Source organism: Crinia signifera, chromosome 9, assembly GCF_055691185.1.
Source record: "Crinia signifera chromosome 9, ASM5569118v1, whole genome shotgun sequence".
NCBI lineage: Eukaryota > Metazoa > Chordata > Amphibia > Anura > Myobatrachidae > Crinia > Crinia signifera.
Window position 1 is genome coordinate 48,429,276 of NC_139225.1, and position 23,813 is coordinate 48,453,088.

Consider the following 23,813-nt stretch of genomic DNA (forward strand, 5'->3'; position numbering starts at 1 on the left):
GAAAGATTATAATGGGCTTTGGGTGCAGCGGCATTATATTTGATAACAGATTCGTCAACCAGGCGGGTGAACGTGGGTACCGACTTGTTGGTCGACATGGGATCAAATGTTGACTTGGTACGGGATCGAATAAATTTCTGAACTGAGTTAGGTTCAAGGTTGGTGTCGGCATGGTGCTGGAAGTGTTCTTTAAGGCGTAGGTTGCGGGCGAAGCGGTGCTTGTCTATCTCCCATTGTAAATCATTGTGTGGATTTGTGGGGATGAACGATAAACCTTTATTAAGTACTGATATTTCAGCAGGGGAAAGGTGGTGATTAGAAAGGTTATAAATCAGCTCCTCATGAGAGCCCTCAGCTCTCTGGATCCTTTGGTTTTGGCCGGAGCGACGGGTGGTAGTCCTCTGCCTCGTCTGGTTTGGGTATTTGGTACGTCTAAAGGGACATCACTGGCTGCTGAGGGGTCGTCTGAGTCTCTAATATGAAAGTCACTGTCGGAGTTAGATGTGTGCACTTCTCTGGTTTGGCGTTCGCGGCGGCGGCGGTATTGTTGTTGGCCGCCTCTGGTGTAGTTGGGAGCCCGGTTATCTCCGCCCATGAGCCAACGGTAGACCCGGTTGTCCTCATAGTCACGGGTAACAATTTCAAATTTGTTTGCTTTGAACTTCAAGAGGTCTTTTTTGTAGTTGTCGATTTTGGTGGTAAGTTGTTGTGCCCATTCGGGGTTGGAGGTTCTCATGAGGGGGATGTCATAAGTCGTTTCCAGGGAGCTTATTTTCTGGCGTACCAATTCTAGTTCTCTTGATGATTCCTCAATAACGAGGAGCATGAGATCATTGCTACATTTATTAAGAACCCCAATCCATTTCACACAAAAGTCTGGGTTGAAACGTCCGATAGTAGGGGTATTTCTCACCCTAAAGCCTCTAGGGATTAGTTGTTGTCGAAAGTATTTGGACAATGAAGATCCGTGCAGAAAATAATCAATCTCACGCTTTTTCAATTGTAGTAATTGATGAGCGATGTCGTCAGGAGAAGTGTCGACCGTGAGGGTATCCTCAGATTCATCGAATAGGATCCGTTGCGCCTCGGTGTCGTTGATGCTGTGTAGCACACCCTTGGTGGAGGGCATAGGGCGACAGCCTTCAGTAGAGCTGGTATTCATGGTGTCCAGCGGGTAGAAGTCAGGAATAATTCTGACAGGTGCCTTGTTCCGGGTGGTCAAAAGACCGGTGTACAGAACGTGGAGACGAACCGGCACTCTAGTATCCAAAAAGTAAATTGCCCCGGGTGCCGACGAAAAGGAATGGAATATGGTGAAGGATAGACGCGTCACTCCAGGGATCTTTTTCAGGATTTTTATAGCAAATGAATAAAGCAGTTACATGTCAAAGTCAACGTTTCGATACTCAGGGGTATCGTTGTCAAGACAGCATGTAACAGGTAATAGACATCAAGGTAAATGCCCGCACGGCGGCGGGACCAGGCATAATGGGCACAACAACTTACCACCAAAATCGACAACTACAAAAAAGACCTCTTGAAGTTCAAAGCAAACAAATTTGAAATTGTTACCCGTGACTATGAGGACAACCGGATCTACCGTTGGCTCATGGGCGGAGATAACCGGGCTCCCAACTACACCAGAGGCGGCCAACAACAATACCGCCGCCGCCGCGAACGCCAAACCAGAGAAGTGCACACATCTAACTCCGACAGTGACTTTCATATTAGAGACTCAGACGACCCCTCAGCAGCCAGTGATGTCCCTTTAGATGTACCAAATACCCAAACCAGACGAGGCAGAGGACTACCACCCGTCGCTCCGGCCAAAACCAAAGGATCCAGAGAGCTGAGGGCTCTCATGAGGAGCTGATTTATAACCTTTCTAATCACCACCTTTCCCCTGCTGAAATATCAGTACTTAATAAAGGTTTATCGTTCATCCCCACAAATCCACACAATGATTTACAATGGGAGATAGACAAGCACCGCTTCGCCCGCAACCTACGCCTTAAAGAACACTTCCAGCACCATGCCGACACCAACCTTGAACCTAACTCAGTTCAGAAATTTATTCGATCCCGTACCAAGTCAACATTTGATCCCATGTCGACCAACAAGTCGGTACCCACGTTCACCCGCCTGGTTGACGAATCTGTTATCAAATATAATGCCGCTGCACCCAAAGCCCATTATAATCTTTCCAAAGCCGAACATCTGGCACTTAAACAACTGGCCGCTTATCGCCATATCACCATTCGACCTGCTGACAAAGGGGGTGCAATTGTGGTACAGAACCTGTCTGACTACAAGTCAGAGGTGTACTCGCAGCTGGCTGACACCCACACCTATGTCAAATTGACAGGAGACCCGACGGCAGCTTATAAACTCGAGCTGGACACCATCTTGCATGAAGCGGCTTTAAACAAATCCATCGACTCCAAACTCAGTATATCCCTCCAACAACATCACCCTGTCATCCCTCTCATCTACACGGTACCGAAAATACATAAGAACCTCACCAATCCCCCCGGACGCCCCATCATCTCTGCCAACAACTCCCTGTATCAACCTATCTCCAAACTTCTCGATGTCATTCTTCAACCTCATATCCAATCACAACCGACATTCATTAAGGACACCACAGCGTTCCTACTAAGGCTTCAACAATTTGATACAGTACCAGCTAATACTGTATTAGTCACATTGGACGTCAGCAGCCTTTACACGTCCATCCCACAGCAACTAGGGGTGGCAGCGGTAGCTTCCTTTTTAAGGACAAACAATATCGATGACATTGATCAAGCACTATTCACCCAACTACTCACTCTGACTTTGGAAAGAAACTACTTTTTCTTCGATGGCTGCTTTTATCAGCAGAAGAGCGGGTGTGCCATGGGCAGCCCGGTGGCACCGAGCCTGGCAAACATTTTTATGTTTTCTGAGGAAAAGGACAAATTCTTGAACAACCAACACATCAGCCAGCACATCTTGATGTATGTCAGATTTATAGATGATCTGTTCCTCATGTGGACAGGCCCCACAGATGTCCTCACTCAACACATCTCCACCATCAATTCGAGTCCGTCCCCCATCAAATACACCATAAATGTACAGCCCCAATCCATCAGCTTCCTGGACGTCAAAGTCAGCCTATGTGCAAATAAAATTGTCACTGAGGTTTACAGTAAAGCTACAGATCGCAATACACTGTTACTGGCATCCAGCCATCACCCCCGAGGCCTTAAACGTGGACTTCCGAAATCACAGCTTATGCGGGCGGCCCGCATATCAAGCACACCAGAAGCGGCACTACAAAGCACCAATATGATTGTCTCCCGATTTGTTCAGCGAGGGTATAACCTTAAAACCCTCAAAGATACCCAAATGGAAGTATTAAATATACCACGCGCAAATTTACTACAACCCACTCCGCGTACTCAAAAGGATGTTCTGCCTTGGAAGCAGCGCTACACCACTGCAAGCCCAGTGGTTCAACGTGCCACCACAGCCCTGTGGCCCATTGTGAAATCTGATCGATCATTACCGTGCTTCAGCAGAATTCGCCCCATGGCCTGCTACACCCGTGGCAAAAACATTAAGGACAAGGTGATGCATGCCGACATCACCGGCTTCGAAACCACAGCTCCCAAAGTCCACTTCCTCCATAAATCCCCTGGCTGCTACCGATGCCTCAAATGCACTACCTGCCGCAACTTGGTAGTATGTAAGACCTTTCAGCATCCCCATCATGATCAGCTTTTCCGCATCAACCATGTCTTGACCTGTCTCACTACCCATGTGATCTACCTGCTCTTTTGCCCGTGTCGACAACACTACGTCGGCAAAACCATAAGAACCATCAGGGAACGAATGGCACTTCACCGGTCCGCCATTAACAATGCCATTTCATCTAAAAAAGCAGACCAACCAGTGGCCCGTCACTGTTTGGAAGCAGGACATACTGTGGCTGACATCAAGTTTATTCTCATCGACCACGTACCTGTGCTGTCTAGAGGTGGCGACAGGGATGGCCTCTTACTAAAACTAGAGGCTAAATGGATCCATAAGCTCAACACTGTCAAACCATTTGGTTTAAATGACAGATTGAACTGGAGCTTATTTTTCTGAATATATTGCCCTAGCTAAGTCGGCACGTATGTCGCCCTCTAACTTGATTCATTGACATTGCCCCATCGAGACACTATGTCCCTAGAGCCATGTCCGCTCTACCGTCCCACCAGCGGGTCCACACATCTGGTGCACCCTGTAACAGTCCAGTAGTGCCGGCGGTGCTACCCGTTCGCCCGCTACTATCATTCCAGCCGCACTTGCAGCGCTACCCACCCGCCCTGCTGTCAGCAGCACCGTAAATCACACCACCTTGTGGATCGTCTAGTGTGTGTACCACTGCTCCCAGCACCTGGAAGACCACTGATTGGTCGACATTGACTCCATCGCCGACATGAACTGGATCCTCTATATGGACGTCTAACACCTGGGCATCATCAGCCTGAGTTGACTTTATTTCTACAGCCTGCTCTGACTTTACTTCCTATCTCGTTTGCCAATAGACTGCGAGCCGGCCCCCGTGCTATCCCCACGCATCGCATCGCATCTGATCCCCCGCACTGGTCATTGTATATTCACACGCTGTGTTCATTCATGTGTTAGTCCTGGCTATGGGGATGCTGATTGGTTGCTGGGGACGCTCACCCGTCCTGGCTGCGTTGCTATGCAGCAGGCGGGGTGACGTCAGTGGTGCGCGCTCCTGCCTCAGTGACAGGAGGTGTGCGCGCTGCACCCGGTGGCCGGTCCGCATCACATGGAGTCAGTGAGTATGTCTTTTATGGTATATATGCCTGGTCCCGCCGCCGTGCGGGCATTTACCTTGATGTCTATTACCTGTTACATGCTGTCTTGACAACGATACCCCTGAGTATCGAAACGTTGACTTTGACATGTAACTGCTTTATTCATTTGCTATAAAAATCCTGAAAAAGACCCCTGGAGTGACGCGTCTATCCTTCACCATATTCCATTCCTTTTCGTCGGCACCCGGGGCAATTTACTTTTTGGATACTAGAGTGCCGGTTCGTCTCCACGTTCTATATATATATATATATATATATATATTATAATATAATATATTATATATATATATATATATATATATATATATATTATAATATTAATAATAATATTTGCTGCATTTAAATACATTGGTGGCAGTGGGTAGAAATATCTAAACATTGGTGGTTGAGCTGGGCAGACAGCACTTCTGTGCTGTCTGCTCCGTGTTGTGCAGGGAGGGGGCGGGGCCAGCCGGGTGTTTCACCTGGCCGGGGAGCAGCAGCAGCAGCAGCCGGGCGGCCAGAGGGAGAGCGCAGGGAGCCGTGAGTATGACAGGCGGGGGGGCGGGGGGGGCAGCGGGGCGGTCCGCCGGGCTGAAAGTGGTTAATCTTTCAGCCCGGCAGGCGTACACACATGGCGATGATGGATGAAAAACCATCCATCATCGCCTCATCTGCTGGTAAAACCAGCAGATGAACCACTTTCCTAGCGATGATGCGGGAGCGCGCATCATCGCTAGTGGGCAATCTCTGGGTCATACACACTAGGCGATTTTGAGCCGAAAATCGCTCAAAACTGCTGTTTTGAGCGATTTTCGGCTGAAAATCGTCAAGTGTGTATGGGCCTTTAGACTGTCCTCCTTGCTAGGGAGAGCCCACCCTAAGCAGAGAGGAGAACAGAGTACACAGCAGCACTGAGGGAGACAGCCCCTGTGAATAAAATACTTACAGCACAGCACACCAGAGGTAGACCGCACAGAGGAGACAGTAGTACTACAAGTACACAGTTAGACTACACAGCAGCACTGAGAGACAGCCCCAGCGAATAAAAAATATTGCGTTCAAGGTCAAGTTCAAGTTTAAGCCCCAGCAGCAGCACCAACACACCCTCTCCCAACTAGGGAGGCCAATCCCGGGGCATTTTTTCAATCCCGGGATTCGGGATTGAAAAATGCTCAATCCCGGGATCCCGGGAATCCCGGGATTGGCCTCCCTAATAAAAAAAAAAATGACCCGCCCCCCCCCAAATATGAATATAAATGCCCTCTTATTCGCCCCGCCTGCCCGCCCGCCACTCTTCCCCATCCCCCTGCCCTGCACTGTCACTTACAGAGGTATGGTGACAGGCAGCAGCAGGAGCGATGTCCGTCCGTCCATCCATGCAGCGGCCGGGCGGGCGGCTGAGCGACTGTGCTTGTGCTGAAGTGCACTGACAGGCATGGCGGTGGACGGGCTTCGCAGCGTAGCGTGATGTCAGGAGTCACGCTGCGCAGCCTGGGCGCCGTCATGACACTGACAGCGGAGCGGACCAATCAGCCACCGGGGGGTACGCAGCAGACAGCCGGGCAGCATCTGAGCCATTCTAAAGTGCTCAGCGCTGCCCGGCTTTGGAAAAAAAAGTACATTTAGCACTGGGATACTAATCCCGAAATCCCGGGATTGAAAGCTTCAATCCCGGGATTCAAATCCTGCCAATTTTAGGCCTAAATCCCGGGATCCCGCCGATCCCGATCCTGGGATTGGCCTCCCTACTCCCAACCCACTACTAGACTGGAGTGAAGATGGCGGGCGCAGCAGCCGCTTTTAAAGCCTCGCGAAATCCGGCGCCAGGAGATGACGTTCTGACCACGCGGACAGACCCGAGTCAGGCGGGAATCTCCGAGCGCTGCTCGGAACCTGGCTCGGAATGATGACGTTCGTGGGGGCTCGGATCTCTGGAATCCGAGTCTGCACATCTCTAGTTTGAACACACCACACCCATATCTAAAGGGTACATTTACTAAGATGAACGTTCTATTGAGGATGGAATGTTGCCCCTAGCATCTAATCAAATTCTATCTATCTTCTAGTAGGTACTACACAAGTGAGTGATGAATCTGATTGCGATGGGCAACATCCCATTCTTCAATAGAACTCCCACCTTACTAAATTTACCCTTGCACATGTTACATTAGCCCCACCTGCAGTGCAGTGTAAAAAAAAAGAATAATAATTAAAATATATGTTAACATTTACAGTAGTGGTGGGACTATCTCCACTGTAGTGGATGCACCCACTACATGACCAGTACGAGTGGGACACAGGGTTATTCTTCCGAGGCCTGTGCTTTGCTCTCACAAGTGCACAGTGAGCTCATCTTCTTAGCATGTTCAGGTACAGGGAATACACAATAGTGGTGCCTCTACCTCTTCTTATATGTTGGGAATGGTGCATACAGTGGTATGCACTGTGCGTACAAACTACAAAGTATTTTTGTCTTGAGTCTAGAAGGAATGTACACAGTGGCGTAAGTTCACCTAAGTTGCCCGGAGGCAAGATACATGTTGGTGCCCCCCTCCCCATACCTGATTTGGAGCTGACTTACTGTTATGAATACACACATATATATATATATATATATATATATATATATATATATATATATATATATATATATATATACACACACACACAGTGGTTGAAGTGGAAATTTTGAAGTGGGGCATGGAGAAGTTAAGCCTTTTCTCTGCGCGCGTGCCTAAGGAACGTGCGCTCCAGAAATGGGGGTGTGTACTTAGGTTTAATGTGCCACACCATGTACCCTCTCATACTCCACAATAGTAGGATCACTATTCTATCTAGTTCTAGTGCCCCTTACACAGTTTGCCACACGGAATAAACCAAAATTCTCATTATGCCACACTGAATGAGGCAAAATTCACATAATGCCACACACAAAAAAAGCCAAAATTCAACATGATGCCACATGGAATGATACAAAATATGCATAACTCTCATGGAATGAGCCAAAATTCACATTATGATCCAAAATTCATGGACGCAGAGAGAGAGAGAGCAGGGACATAGTGATAGAGGAGAGATGGACAGGGACATATGTATAGAGAGAGGGACAGGAACAGCAGAGGAACAGCAGGTACAGATTGAGCAAGTGGACAGTGAACAGCAGGGACAGAGAGAGGGTGACAGAGAAACGGGCAGAGTGAGGGATAGCAGGGACAGGGAGAGTGAGGGATGGCAGGGACAGGGAGAGTCAGAGACGGCAGGGACAGGGCGAGTGAGGGATGGCAAGGACAGGGAGGGATGGCAGGGACAGGTAGGGACGGCAGGGACAGAGAGTGCGAGTGCCAGCAGGGTCAGAGAGAGTCAGTGACAGCAGAGACAGATAGATAGGGAGAGTGACAGAGGGAGAGACAACATGGAGAATGACAGCAGGGGCAGAGAGAGTGACGACAGAGAGGGTGACAGGGGCACACAAGTGTGAGAGAGAAAGTAAGCACTTACCTTAGGCCCAGCAGAGAAGACCATGGTTGGTGGCAACATTTGTGCAGAGGAGGCTATGGTCAGTGGCAGTGGTTGGCAGTGGCGGTGATGCACAGGAGGCTGAGGTCAGCTGAAATGACAGTCTTGAGGAGGCTGCGGTCAGGGCGGAGAAAGAGACAGCAGGGTCAGAGAGAGTGACAGCAGGGACAGGGACAGCAGGGACCGAGAGAGGGACAGCAGGGACATAATGACAGGGAGAAGTAGGCCAAGGAGAGATACAGCAGGGACATACAGAGAGATACACCAGGGACTGCAGGGACCAAGAGAGGGACAGGAGGGACATAGGGGGGTATTCAATCCACGCCGCTATTTCTGATAAGGGAAATAGCGGTGGCATTGACAGCATTGTCAGCAGTTTCTGGCAGCATTGAAGTGGCAGCTCCACAGAACGTACCCGCCTTTAAAACCAGTCGGGTCTATTTTGCCAAAAATGTACGTGGATTGTCAAGTTCACGGGCCAGATCTCAACAAACCATGCACTCTTTTTGCTGCTCGACAGATGGAATTTGAATTCCGCCTGCCGATAAACTGACGAGTGGACCAAAAAGGGGGTAGGGTTCCTACAGTGGGAACCCAGGATTAAATACCCCCCATAGTGACAGAGAAAGGGAGTGGGGAGAAGGTCAGCAGTGTCAGGGAGAGTGGCAGCAGGGACATAGGGACAGGGATAATAGGGACAGGGATATATATATATATATATATATATATATACATACATACACATATACACAAACATACATATATATATATATATATATACGAAGAATGACCCCAAGTGCGCCCCAGATTGTACAAGCAGCTACTCTATAAATCCCCCCTGTTATTGGGAGACAAAGTAAGGGTAAAAATGGGGTATTTAGAGAGCGCTGATAAAACGTGAACAAATCGATACAACTGAATGTATTACAATTTGTATTTTTATTAAAATTCTTCTTAAAAGCTCATGGTACACGTCTGATCATTCATATCCAGATGAACATTCTAACCCTACACGTTTCGTCTTTATAAAGACTTCATCAGGGGAGACAATTAGACAATGAATCAGATACATGATGTACATAGGAGGATTTCTCACAATAATTATCCAACGATCTACAGTATAGTAGGGTGACCCTTAGGTCAATTGACAATAAGGTGTGTCCTCCAAAGAGAATTATCGGCATATGATGTCAACAATAAACAATAAATTTGGCCAAGACAAATGTACTGGATCTTGTAGGACTCGAGTACTCATTGAGTGCAGTTTCCTGAATATAAATTGCTGACTTTAGACAAAAAACCTCTAAGTCTCCACAACTTTTTCTGCATAGTGCACCACACTGTGACAAACCAAACTCTGTCTCTTTCTATATTCCAATTTTTTGTCTATGGTAGCACACCCCTGCAACATCAACAGTGATTACACTTACCATTCATACTCCACAGGGGGCCATCCTCATATAAATAACTATATCTCTAGAGTCCTGTGCGAGTGAAACCCCCCCAAACCCACCAGTGCACCTACAAAAAAAAAAAAAAAGCAAATCGTCTCTCCTCTTCATCCTCAGCCTCTGATTCCTCACCCCCTTCAGTACGTACATCCTCATTCTCACAGATTATCTATTTGTCCCTGCTGGAATCCACCATTACAGGTACCTGTTTAGTCTCTGGAGGCAATTGCTGGTCTTCCTTGAATAATTGATAATTAATTTTGATGAATAACCTCCTTCGCTGCTCACTGACCAGGTTCCCCTCTGCACTAAAAACTCTTTCGGAGTAGACACTGGAGGGGGGACAACTCAGGTAAAATAGAGCCAGTTTGTACAGGGGCCTCCAAATTGCATTTTTTTTCCTGCCAGTACAGGTACAGGCTGCCTGACATGTTTACTTGGATACCGTCACCAAAGTAATCCTCCACCATTTTTTCAATGGGGACAGCATCGTGTGCAGTGACAGTAGACATGTCAGCAATTGTTGACAGGTCCTGCAATCCAGACCAGATGTCCAAACTCACTCCTGCCTGCCCTGCATCACTGCCAGCGGGTCTTGTAGGAAAACTGAGTTGTTTCCTCACAGCCACAGTTGTGGGAGAAAATGAAGGAGGTGCTGTTGCTGTGTCACGTTCTGCTTCAGATGACAATCTCCTGACCAGCAGGTCTTTGCACCTCTGTAGACTTGTGTCCGCTGGAAACAGAGACACAACATAGGCTTTAAACCGAGGATCGAGCACAGTGGCCAAAATGTAATGCTTTGACTGTAATAGACTGGCCACCCTCATATCCTAGCAAAATTAATGAAGGGCTTCATCTGCAAGACCTACATTCTTTGCGGAATCGCCATGCTGTAGCTCTTCCTTCACTTTATCCAGCTGCTTCTGCAACAAAATATATGATTTCATTGAGGCAATGATTTATAGTTACCAGTCCCGCATAAATTAATATTCTCCAGTTGCTCTTTTTGTGAGATAATTTTCCTGGGATGTTTCCAATATGGGCAGTAACCAGGTGACAGTCCTCCCTTTACCAGAGGTGCGCTTCGGATATGAACATGGATGAATCTGTTGCCACAGCAATATGGAGAACCGCCCAATGTCTCTGTATATGGCAGTGCTGCTATCAATCAGCGGGATCCAGCTAGGGCTCATAAAATGAGTTTCTCTGCCTGTGTAGCAACTCAGCGGCTTCCTCCCGGATTCCAACTGAGGAAGCCGCTGAGGAAGCCGTCTTCAACTGCCCAGTGAAGTGGAATCTACAGATGGAGCCCCTCTCATGCTTGCGGGGGCTGTCAATAGAATCGGCAGCCCCCACCAGCCCTCGGAAGCTCCCCGTCGGTCGCCACCAGATCCTCCGGAGGTATCCTGGAAAGAAGAGGAGTCAGTCATGCCAGTGACATGACTTGCAGGACTACCTCTGATCTGGATTGGGGAGGTAATTGATGAGGAGTGACTAGGATTTAGGTGTCTAAACAGTGACTTACAGATGTAGCGCACCTCATTAATGCTAAGGCTGGCGATCCAGTTCCAAAACTTACACTAGACAAGAGGTTCCCAAATAAAGTCCTCAAGGTACCCTTAAATTCCAAGATTTAAGTATATACATGGCTCTGCACAGATGGTTAAATCAAAGCATGGAAAGTACTTGTGTAGTTTCACTGCGGCAGTTACATCATCAGCGTAGTGTCCCTGTCAGAATCAACGTAGTCAGTCAGAAGTAGCATAGTGTTCCCACGGCCGCTTAGCATGGTTAGCGTAGTCAGCGTCCCTGTCAGAAGTAGCGTAGTGTTCCCGCGGCCGCTTAGTGTAGCCAGCATCCCTGTCAGAGCCAGCGTAGTGTTCCCGTGGCCAGCGTAGTCAGTCAGCGGTACGCTGTTATCGTAGTCAGTCAGCAGTACATTGTGTCAGTTATGGCTGCCGACAAATTAACCATCTTTAACCTGCCGCAGAAGGAGGAGTCTGTGAATTTTTTACAGCGTTACCACTTTCTCCCAGAGACAAAGACATGTGCAAATGGGCATCCAATGAGACTGAATGTCAAGGAGCTGTGGCAAGAAGGTTAGTCTCTTATGACGCTTCTACGCTTCGTGTTTTGTTGGGCGGAGGAGCTAACAATTATCACATTTTGTGAGCGTCATCTCTTAATTTCAAAGAAAACCACCATGTTGTATAATAACCTTATGTGGGAGGCCTGCACAGTGGATTTAATGTCACAGCCCCAAAATAGTGGAGGTGGACGAAAGTCTCTTTGTCCAGAGAAAAAGTCATGTTGGACGCGTCCTGCCTCAACAATGGTTGTTTGGAGGCATATCCCAAGACAACGTGAGTGTTTTGTAATGCCTGTGCACAAACGTGAAGCCAGCACCCTGATGTCCACCAACAAGTATATAGAACCGGGTACCACTATATATTCTGATTGCTGGCGTGCATACAACACTGAACAGCTTGAGCAGGCAGAGACTGGGGTTCATAACCAAAACATTGAACGGCTGTGGGATCTTGCAAGTAGCGGAACAAAAGGCAAAGGGGCACTGCGCGCCAAAATCTGGACTCATATCTTCAGGAATTTTGACGCAAAACTCTTGGCGCAGAAAACGCTTTTCAGCGGATTCTATATGCCCTAATTCTGCTCCCACCGGCCGACACAAATGCAGACACAGCTGCTTCAAATTCAGCTGCAGTTACTGTGAATGCAGAAACTGAAGAATAACTGTTTTGTTATTTTCTTTGTCTTTTTATTTGATATTATTTTACTTTGTTAAGTTTTTTTTCTTTTTTTTTAGTTCACTAAAATCCAGTTACCAGTTAACACATGTCGTCATTACTGTCTCAGATGTATGATATGGCAGGTGTGAATGTTTTCTTTAAACACTCCCACTATCCACACCAGCCCGAAGCGTGGCGAGCGCACGCATTACGTGTCCTCCCAAATTGTTCATACCCCCACTATCCACCTCGGCATGGACTTGATTTTATAAAGTGTGGCGAGCGGAGGCGGAATACATGTAAAGTAATCCGTGGCCCCTCACAGGGCTCACTGTGCTCGCCATGCTTTGGGCTCGCTGCGCTCGCTACACTTTATAATATCAACTCCACGCCGACGTGGATAGTGGGGGTATGAACAAGTCGGGAGGATGCGTAACGCGTCCCCTTGCAGGGCTGACTGCGCTCGCCACGCACGCGCTACCGAACCCCTAACCCTGTTGGCAGGGTTTGCCGCAATACTTACTGAGACGCTCAGCGTTTGAGATGCTCAAGCTTCTCAGACGCTCCTACATCTCAGACAGATGGAGCGTCTCTCTGCCGGAGCCCGCATGATCCCCTCTCTGCAGGCGTCTGCCAGCGGAGAGGGGATCATGCAGGCGCCGGCGATTTGTGAGGGCCGCTCACTAGGCTTGCCAGGGATGCCGGGGACAGAGCTGCAGCTCTCGGGGACAGTACGGTGGCTAGCTGCCTGACCGGGACACTACGCTGACTATGCAGGGCTGCCGCAGAGTCACTACACTGACTACGCTAGGCAGCCGTTGGGCTACGCTGACAACGTAGCTTAGACTGCCACCATGCAACTACACAAGTAAGGCAGCCATTGGGCTACAATGAAAACGTAGCTTCAAACGTAGCATAGGCTGCCCCTGTGAAACTACACAAGTACTGCCTGGAATGACATAAAACCTTGCCTTTTAGGGTGCCTATGGACTGTTTGGGAACCTCCATACTACACTGTTCTCTTTTTCCTCCTCAGGAAGCTATCCCATGAAAATCTGGTCCAGTTATATGGAGTCTGCACAAAAAAGCGTCCAATTTTCATAATTACCGAGTTTCTCTCCAATGGCTGCCTTCTCTCCTACCTGAAAGAAATCCGCACACGTGTGAACAAGGAAGAACTGCTGTCCATGTGTAGCGATGTATGTGCTGCCATGCATTATCTTGAGTCACAGCAATTTCTACACCGTGATCTGGTAAGAAATTTTTAAGTTGAACCTTATTACAACCCCATAAACAGCCCCATATCGCACAGTTGAGTCATTGTAAGCGGTATCTTTTCTTTTAGAAATACTCTCAAATGTGTTCACTTAATATCATTGCAGGAGCGCGCATAGTTAACAACTCCTCCATCTCTTGAACATACAGGTCAATTTTGGCTATATAGCCAATGACGGGTCCCGGTAACATCACCGAACAACATAGTTTACATGCATCATTTCACTTTATGTCTTATAGGCTGCCAGGAACTGTTTGGTTACTGAAGAAGGGAAAGTAAAGGTTTCAGATTTCGGCCTTTCAAGGTATGACAAAAGCTCAACATACTACATCATCATATACTCTGATAGGGCCTAATTCAGAGTAGTTTGCAGCAGCGATGTTAGGCGCAGTGAAGCAACCTTTTCCGCCTGCGCATGTGTCTGAGACACTTTGCGTTTATGTTCTGATTTTGTTCATACAAAGTTGCAGCATACCTCCCAACTTCTGCCCGAAAAGGGGGCGGGGCGTATGCAAATGAGGGCGCGGCTTATGCTAATTAGCCGCAACCTCATTTTCATACGAGAATAGACGCTGTGCGCATGCGCACAGCGTCTATTCTACTAGATTGGGGGTCTCCCAACTGCCACCCCCCGCAGCGGGACAATGCCTGCCGCGGGTGGGACAGCGGGACAGGACCCGAAAATCGGGACTGTCCCTCTAAAATCGTGACAGTTGGGAGGTATGCTGCAGTACAAATCTAGATAGATCTTAGCAGAAATGTAAGTACATATACCTGGATAGTGATTGGAAGGTAACAGGGTTAGCTAAAAGACACATGACGATTTTTCATTCTATGGGAGTGTCACAGGCGTGTCACTGAAAAGTATATATAGGACAGTGGAATGTGCAATGGCACAAACTAGCACAACAATGCAATGTTATCAGGTTGTGCCCAGTCACCAAATGTATTCAAATAAAACTAAGGAATGATTACACCTCAGGGGCTTCTAATAAATAGCAACTGAGTTGTATCTGGAGCCTCTCGATTTAAACTCACTACTTTGCTTCTTGGCTAGGAGCGAACATAGGGCCTGATTCAGACTTGATTGCAAATACTAAATCTTTCTCAAATGGACATAACCATTTGCATTGCAGGTGGGACAAATGTAACATGTCCAAAAAGAGTTACATTTGGGTGAGGTATTTTGTTTCTGTGCAGGGTAGATACTGGCTGCTTTATTTTAACACTGCAATTTAGATTTCTGTTTTAGCACAACCCCACCCAAATCTAAATATTTCTGCATGTTGCGTTTGCCCATTGTTTTGTCCATTTGAGAAAGATTGAGGGTGAAATGTAGAAGGGTGAGAGAATTAGAAAGTGAGAGATTTGGTAAAAATTTTTTGCAAAGCAGCAAACTCCTGGGAGCCTAGCACATGGCAAGGCCGCACGGCTTGCATAGTCAGGTGCAGGCCGACTATGTTCCCCTGGAGCAGCCAGGAACCTTGTCCGCACACACACTGGTGCATGCATGCATCCACAGATGTCCGACAATCACAATCTGCGTTTTTCTGACATTTGCAATTAGACTGGACAGACTCATTTGCTATTTATTAGTAGTGCCTGAGGTGTAATCATTCAATAGTTTTATTTGTGTTACTCAAATTGATTATGTACAGATACACATAGCCGCTCACATAGGAGGCATACTCAAAATCGAAAAAGTGCACCATATCAATGGTGCGATAGATGGTGCATCTAAAGACACAAAGGCAGGTAATGCACAATACACAAAAAAAACACCAGGGAAGGGCTTTGTAGCAGCATTAGCATAAGGTTGCAACTGTGAATGCAGCAAAAGATGCATGAATGGCTATGAGTCCGACTGCATCTGAATCAGGCTCATAGTAGGGTGTACATGTTACAATGAAACAGTACAAACAATATGTGCAATGCTCCCATCTTGGTAATAGGTATGTTATGGACGATGAATATACTAGCTCCCTGGGCTCAAAGTTCCCCGTACGCTGGTCTCCACCTGAAGTTCTTCTGTATAGCAAGTTCAGCAGTAAATCAGATGTCTGGGCATTTGGTAAGTGTCATTTCTATTACTATGCTTAATGCTTCCTGCCACTGATATAAGAATATTACTCAATGAACAATAAATTCTTACAAAGTTAGACCTCACAGAGGACTTTACTGAAAACGTTTTAAGGCATTTATCACGGGCAAAGAATTCTAACATCCTTTGAAATTGTAGTACGGGTCATTTTTTTCTAATAATTCAACAAAAAGTTGATTTAATTAGATAACACTCATATCTAAATGTGATTTGTCTTTACATGGAACACTTCCAGAACAAAAAGTACTGTAAACAATGCAGGGCCATCTTAACAATATAATGGCCCCCTGGGCAAAATAATTTGAGGGCCCCCCCCTCCCCTCACAACCCCCCTCCACCCACCTATGTGCAGCAGCGGAGGGTGGCGGCGATCCGGGCAGCGGCAGGTGGAGGGAATCCAGGCAGCGGCGGATGGAGGGGTCCGGGCAGCGGCGGGTGGAGGGGTCCATCCAGTAAGCGGTGACTCAGACCTTGATGTAGTGCTGTTTGCCGCCTGGTGGGAAGTGCTGCAGATTTTGGAAAGCCGGACGCTGATTGGCTGAGCATCCGGCCAATCAGCGTCTGGCCAGTCTTTTCAAAATCAGCAGCGCTTCCCGTCCAGTGTCAAACAGCACTACAGCAAGGTCTGAGTCGCCGCTTATTGGATGGACCCCTCCACCCGCCGCTGCCCGGAACCTCTCCACACGCCGCTGCACGGATCCCCTCCACATGCCCCTGCCCCCCTCCACCCGCCGCTGCCTGGATCCCTGCCACACAATGCCCGCTGCCTTTCCCCAGGACAGTGCCGTCTTCTCCATTGGGGTGGGCCCCTACTATCCTTGGGCCCCAGGGCAACTGCCCATTAAGCCCAATGGGAAAGACGGCCCTGAAACAATGTGCAAAAACTTTTTTCGACTGAAGCTTTAATTAAAAATAAAGAATTATTGTTTTTCCATATGTAAATGTACTGTACAAACATCCCCAATGTTTAGTGCATATTTTGGCCTCACATAAATGCAAACAAAAATGGACTAAGCATTGTTAAACTTTTTTGTTTTTTAAATAGCCAATGAAACTTATAGCATAACTTTAAGCAGAAATGTCAACATGTAGAAGTCAACATTCATTATGTTCACACCATAATGTCAATATTCAGCATGTCTGCATGTTGACATCAACAGTAGCATTTGCCAATATTGTTATCACTGACATTTACAATGTTGACATTGTGAACACAACGAGATCCTGAATTGTTGACCTTTACAACACATTAAAATTCTGCTGTCAACATTTTGTTTGTCAAAATTCTGAAAGTTTAAATATTGAATATGAATATGTTGCAATGGCAAAGGCATCAAAGACTCATACTGTATCTTTCACTGGTCAGCAATATACCAGAGAAAAATTAATAGGCTGGCTTCTGGAAAGGCTACGCATGCGCAGATGAAAAAAAAGCCTGATCCTACCGCGTACGGTCCCACCGCACCAACCACAATAACCCCCTTAGTGTGCAATAAGAATATTAGTGGGAAGAACCAGCGTGGATGTGAGGGATAGGTCATGTCAAACTAACTCAATTAGCATCTATGAGAACGTGTGTGGAACTTATACCAGGACAATGCAGTAGATTTTGCTGAGGCCTTTGATACAGTGCTTAACATGAGGTTGATATAGAAAATATGGGAGCTGGGTCTAGAAAGCAACATTTGGGCTTGGGTCAACAATTAGCTGAAGAATAGGGAACAGAGAGTTTTGGTAAATGTAACAATTAATAATTGGGGTAAAGTTCAACGTGGTGTACAGTACCTCAAGGTTCGGTGCTGGGGCCACTTCTTTTTAATATATTTATTAATAGCATAAGCGATGTACTAGTGAGCAAAGTGTCAATTTTTGCAGATGACACTAAACTGTGTAAGGTAATGACATCAGATCAGGATGTCGCCTCTCTGCAGAGCAACTTAAATAAACTGGAGTGAAGGAAGGGTTTATTTACAGTAAGGGCACATACAATAGGGAATACTCTGCCAGAGAAGGTTGTGAAGTCAGACTCGACTGATATGTTTCAAAAAGGGTTAGGCACATTTTTTGCAGAAAAAAGTATAGTTATAACCATCAATCATAATGAACTATAGTGGATCAGTAATAAATTGGAAAGTCATTTTGGGTCGTCAAGGATTTTAGTTTATAACAGATAGGCAGTAACCTCATCCGGGCCATTTCACTGCTGGAGATCATAGGTTGAACGTGATGGACTACAGTCTTTTTTCAACCTCAACTACTACGTAAATGGAACCAGGTAGTATACCTCATCCTCAGCCTAGAATGTATTCAGTCCTCCTTCCTGCTGCACCTTATTCAGTAGGCATAACTATAGTTCAAAAAGCATAATTTGTTTTTCCAAGCATCAGTCACTCCATTTCCCACCATTTCTACAGTGGTAAAAATTAAATAACTTATATTTACTGACCATACACTGGTTATTTTAAAGGATTAATGGGCTTTTAAGTTTTTGTATAATACCTTTTATCCATTAGGTGTCCTGATGTGGGAAGTGTTCACATTTGGAAAAATCCCATATGAAAGATTCAATAATAGTGAAATTGTGAATGAGATAACGAGGGGAGTCCGTCTGTACAAACCTCAAAAAGCGTCAGAAAAGGTGTACAGTGTGATGCTTAGCTGTTGGGAAGAGGTAAGTCTGAATCACATGGCTACATTCATAATGGAAAAAGACTGGAACTGAGTAATTTCTTCCCATGATCCCTGAAAATAGAAAATAATATTTGTTTATGTGAATGGCTAGAAAATGATAATTTTGTTTTATTATACAATGCAACTTAAACAATATTAGAGACAAGAACAAACAAACCAGAAGCGTACCAAATAAATGCAACAAGTTAGTGCTAAAAAGGACAATTAATGAACAGAAAAGTTCTAATGAACTGTCCTATAAATCAGTGGTCCTCAACCGCGGTCCTCAAGGCACATCAACGGTCCATGTTTATGGCTATCCCTGCTTATTCACAGATGGTATAATCAAGCTGACTGAGTTACAAATTAAGACACCAGTTCCTAAGCCTGGACATCCATAAAACCTTGACTGTTGGTGTGCCTTGAGAACCGCTGTTCAGGACTACTGCTATAAGTTTCAGGGTTGCAAGTCAGATATGGTGGTTATTGTTTGTATCATGAAAACCCTTAATTAGATTAGCTTACCCAAAAATTGAGACATTTCCCTTTGTAGCAACATATTCCGAACACAATTTTGTACTGTTTGAGGCTACACAGCATGGGACATATGTAATAGGCTCCAAGTTTGCAAGAGGTGCTGCAAAAAGACTGATCCAGGGCCGGTGCCAGTCACGGAGCGCCCCAGGTGGGGGGGGGGGTCTGGGGCGCCCATGCGCTCCGGGGGGGGGGCATCATGCGGCCACCGCTGCTTCGTTTAAAAGGGGGAACGGGAGTTGGTGGCAGGAGATGAGGCGGTGGGGGGCGGACAGTGATGGACGGTGACTACCGCACCCCCTCCTCACCCACCTCCTCTGGAGCGGCGGGCAACGGCTTATTCCCCCTTCCCCCGGCTTCCTTTTCCTGCACTGCATACCTGATTATGCCGGGGGACCAGGACATTACGTCCGCAGCGCAGTCTGACTGCAGGAGCCGTTACCAGCTGCTGCTCTCCTGCAAGGTCCTGGCTGAGCAGACAGGACACCCGGCCAGGACAGTCGGCCAGGTAATTACCCGTATCGTGGCTTCTTCTGGGGTGCCCCTGTCTGTAGGCTGCGTGCTAGAGCCCCATGTGCGGGCAGGCGAGGTGGGGGTGGCTCTATACTATAGAGACAGTGACACAGAAATAGGTGCTGGCTTATGGAAGGGGGATGGGAGTTGGTGGCGGGAGATGCGGTGGGGGAGGGACGGATGGTGACTATGACCAGCACGGGGACGGGCTCCAGGGGAAGTTCGTCCCACTCACCAGTGCTCCCAGCGCCTTTCTTCCTGCTCTCCTTGGCGGGACTCGGAGCTTTGCTGGTGCTGCTGATGCTATTTTTTATGCTGCTCATTACCGCCCTCCAGTGGCCTAGTGGTGGCGCCGGCCCTGGACTGATCCCAGATTTTTTAAGTGGCAATCATTTACAAGGCAAATTCATGCCTTGCAAATGATATTAGAATTTTGGCAACAGCACATTTCAAGTAAATTAGTGAAAATGTTAACATTTGTATTTGAAAGTTGTCTCTATTATTATAGACCTTAAGATGAGTACACATTAGACCACACCACAAATGATGCAATATTGTCAACAATTTCCCTTGAACTGTCTGTTCACCCTAAGAAGATGATATGATGTATACACAACAATTTAACATATTGTTCATTGGCCACATCGAGGAGCATGCTGTTGTTGACAATATGGTCAGAATTTTACTGCATGTACAGACAACAAAGGGGTCGGTATCGACCTGCAGGAGCGCATCACTAACGATATAGGGCCTGATTCAGAGTTTATTGCAAATGCTACATTTTTCTCAAATGGACAAAACCATGTGCAATGCAGGTGGGGCAAATGTAAGATGTGCAGAGAGAATTAGATTTGGGTGTGGTGTGTTTAAACTGTAATATTAAATCTGTAAAAATAAAGCAGCCGGAATTTACCCTGCACAGAAACAAAATAACCCACCCACATGTATCTCTGCATGTTACATTTGCCCCACCTGCAGTGCACGTAGTTTTGTCCATTTCAGGAAGATTTTGCATTTGCAATGAAGTCTGAATCAGGCCCATAGTGCGTACACACTATATGGTATGCACAAAAATATTGTTAACGGTACTTGTTTCCTAGAACGGCCACACTGATGTTGATCGGGTCGGTCGCATCGCATCGATCGCATCGCATGCGACCAAATCGCATGCGATGAGACCGACGCGATGGTCCCGATTTTTATATTGATTGAAATGTGAATAGGGTCCCTGGGACCCTATTTTACATTGGATTCAATGTAAAAGTCTCCCCAGACCCCAATTTTAACCCCCTCAACGGCACCCCACGATTGACACCAACCCGAAGCCTGGCGAGCGCAGAGAGCCCGTGAGGGGCGGCGGTACGCGTCCTCCGACCTTTTCATACCCCTACTATCCACGTCGGCGTGGAGTTGAGAATATAAAGTGTGGTGAGCGCAGCGAGCCACCGAGCCCGAAGCGTGGCGAGCGCAGCGAGCCCCGCGCGGGGACGCGTATAACTTCAAAGGTATACGCGTCCCCTTGCGGGGCTCGCTGCACTCGCCATGCTTCGGGCTCGGTGGCTCGCTGCTCTCACCACACTTTATATTCTCAACTCCACGCCGACGTGGATAGTAGGGGTATGAAAAGGTCGGAGGACGCGTACCGCCGCCGCTCGCCACGCCTCGGGTTGGCGTCAATCGTGGGGTGACGTTCACAATGGGGGGGAAATATACAATGAGAAATGGGCCATATTGGCCCATTTCCCATTTTTTTCCACGATTACAATGTTAAAAATATTTTAACATTGAACCCTATGGCAAAATCGGGTGCATCGCGTCGGTCGCGTTGCGTGCCATGTTAATGCACCCGACCGACGAGATGCACCCGATTTTGCCTTTGCCGGCAAAATGGACCTGATTTCAAAGGAAATCGGGTCCATCGGGGGTAATCGTGTACCTTAAGTTAAGGTACACGATTACCCCCGATTGTGGCCGTTCTAGGAAACAAGTACCTTGTTAACTATATAGTTATTGTGCATATTGTTTAAAATCTCATTTAGTGTGTACCCAACTTTAGAATCCACTGTCTTGATTGCCGTCTCCCCTGCCAACACACACCTGTACAGGAGATTGATTGTTGTTGCTGCCTCACTATACCTACTGAAGCCTAGCACACAGCTGCATGTGCTGGGCTGCGGTGACAGAGAGCAGGGACCAGGGGTTAAATTGGGGGGAACAGGTGGAACTAATATGAACCTCTAATGGTGAGGTGGAACATTTTAACCTCCACATTGGCCTTGCACAGTAATTCTCACAGAAAAGCATTCTAGTTTGCACTGGGATGCCAAATACCCTACCACTGGTCCTGTCTCTGCCTAATGGAGGGAGGGGAGGAGGGTAATTAGGTGGCATAGAGAAATGAGTTCCCGCACCTCTGCATGACCACTTTAAGCCCTGGGAGGGACATATTTCCCACTAGTGAGGCATGTGCCTATGGGCGGCACCTGCTGGGGGCGGCACAGCATCCCCCCTTTTTTTCGGGGGTCAGTGAAACGTGGGTGGGGGGGGGTCACGGGGGAGTCTGCAAATCGGGGAGGGGGGTCATGGGGGGGAAACAAATCACAGGAGGGTGGGTTGTGGGGGGTCCATGAAATGCGGGAGGGGGGGTCGCAGGGGGTCCGCGAAATGCAGGGGGCTGCTGCTCCATATCCCAGCAGCACTATGGCAGCAGCTGTGGAAGTGACTGGAGCACCAGTTACAGTGGCAGCAGCAACATCTCCAGCACTGGGGAGGAGGAGAGGACAGGGCGCCTCTTCCAGACCTGTGACTGTGATGGCTACATCAGCAGGTACAAGGGGGGGCACAATGTTGTGCCTATGGGTTGCCTGTTACTTAAATCCGGCCCTGAGAGAGGCTGCTGTTAACAAAGGGCCAGATGTATCAAGCTTCAAAGAGAAATAAAGTTGAGAGTGATAAACAACCAGCCAATCAGCTCCTACAAAAATATACTAACAGGTTAAATGGCTACCAACAAACTAACCCTAGAATGTGTGTGCGTGTACATTTGGTAGAGAAATTAGAGTGTAAGCTCCACTGGGGGCAGGGACTGTTGTGAATGTTCAAACTTTCTCAGTAAAGAGAACATATAGGACAGGACAGGGAAGAAGGATGTGTGGTGGTGGACATGGGCCAGTGCTGGGCCCTTCCGACAAGCTTGGTCCTGGTTATTAGTACCAGCAAACCCCACCCTCAATGCTATTGGCAGGGCTGAATGTTGTAACACTGTTCTTCATGTAATACAATACCACAAGAGGTTTGGATCATTTCCACAGCGCTATTGGTGATGCACCCTTATTCTCATGTGGGATGAACCCAAAAAGAGAAAAGAAAAAAACAATAGTATAATATTGCTATTAAATGACGTGACCACAATTAGTATGAAACACTTTTTTTTTTTTTTTTTAAACATCAGTTTTTATTAAGTTTTTACGTTACTGAACAAATAATAGGGTACAGAAGGAAAAATAAAATAGGGGGGGGGAGACAAATAAAGGAAGAACACACATTGATACATTAATGTACGTACATATATTTATATATATATATATATACATTTATAGTTCAACATTACTATCAAGGTCAATCAGAAGGCGCTCTGAAAGCTCTATGTAGAATAGAGAGGCTAAGCTATGTATTGAAACAGAGGCCATTACAGTAACCTTTGGGTATGAATTATGTTCTAGTGGTCCAGTACTCAGACCAATCAAGCCACTTAATTAGTGGATTGGAGGTCGAGGGAGAGTAGCGCACTCCAGCGGTTTCATATTCATAGTGGCTTTGAACAGCTTGTTCGATTTGGGGGATGGTTGGGATTCGGGTGGAACGCCAATACTGTGCAATCAAGGTTTTGGATGCGATCAAGATATGGCCTACGATATATCTTTCATTACTAGACAGACTGTTAGATAGGTGAAAAATAGCCAATTTTGGAGTCGGAGAAATAGGGATTTTTAAAACTGTTGAGATTAGTACAAAGACTGCAGTCCAGAAATTGGAGACATATAGGCATTCCCAGAATATGTGGAATAGGGAGCCCACATATCCACAACCTCGCCAACAAAGATTAGAATTAGCTGGGCTGAATTTATGCAGCAATACTGGAGTCATATA

At 46.9% G+C, this 23,813-nt stretch overlaps 1 protein-coding gene across 1 annotated transcript in view; it reads left to right on the top strand.

Moving 5' to 3' along the window:
* Window positions 1–23,813, top strand: part of BTK (Bruton tyrosine kinase) — a 180,160-nt gene that overhangs the window by 144,635 nt on the left and 11,712 nt on the right. The window contains exons 15-18 of the mRNA XM_083159033.1: window positions 13,607–13,823; window positions 14,086–14,150; window positions 15,799–15,917; window positions 18,461–18,618. Coding sequence (XP_083015159.1) covers window positions 13,607–13,823; window positions 14,086–14,150; window positions 15,799–15,917; window positions 18,461–18,618 — 559 coding nt within the window. The remainder of the gene's footprint in view (window positions 1–13,606; window positions 13,824–14,085; window positions 14,151–15,798; window positions 15,918–18,460; window positions 18,619–23,813) is intronic.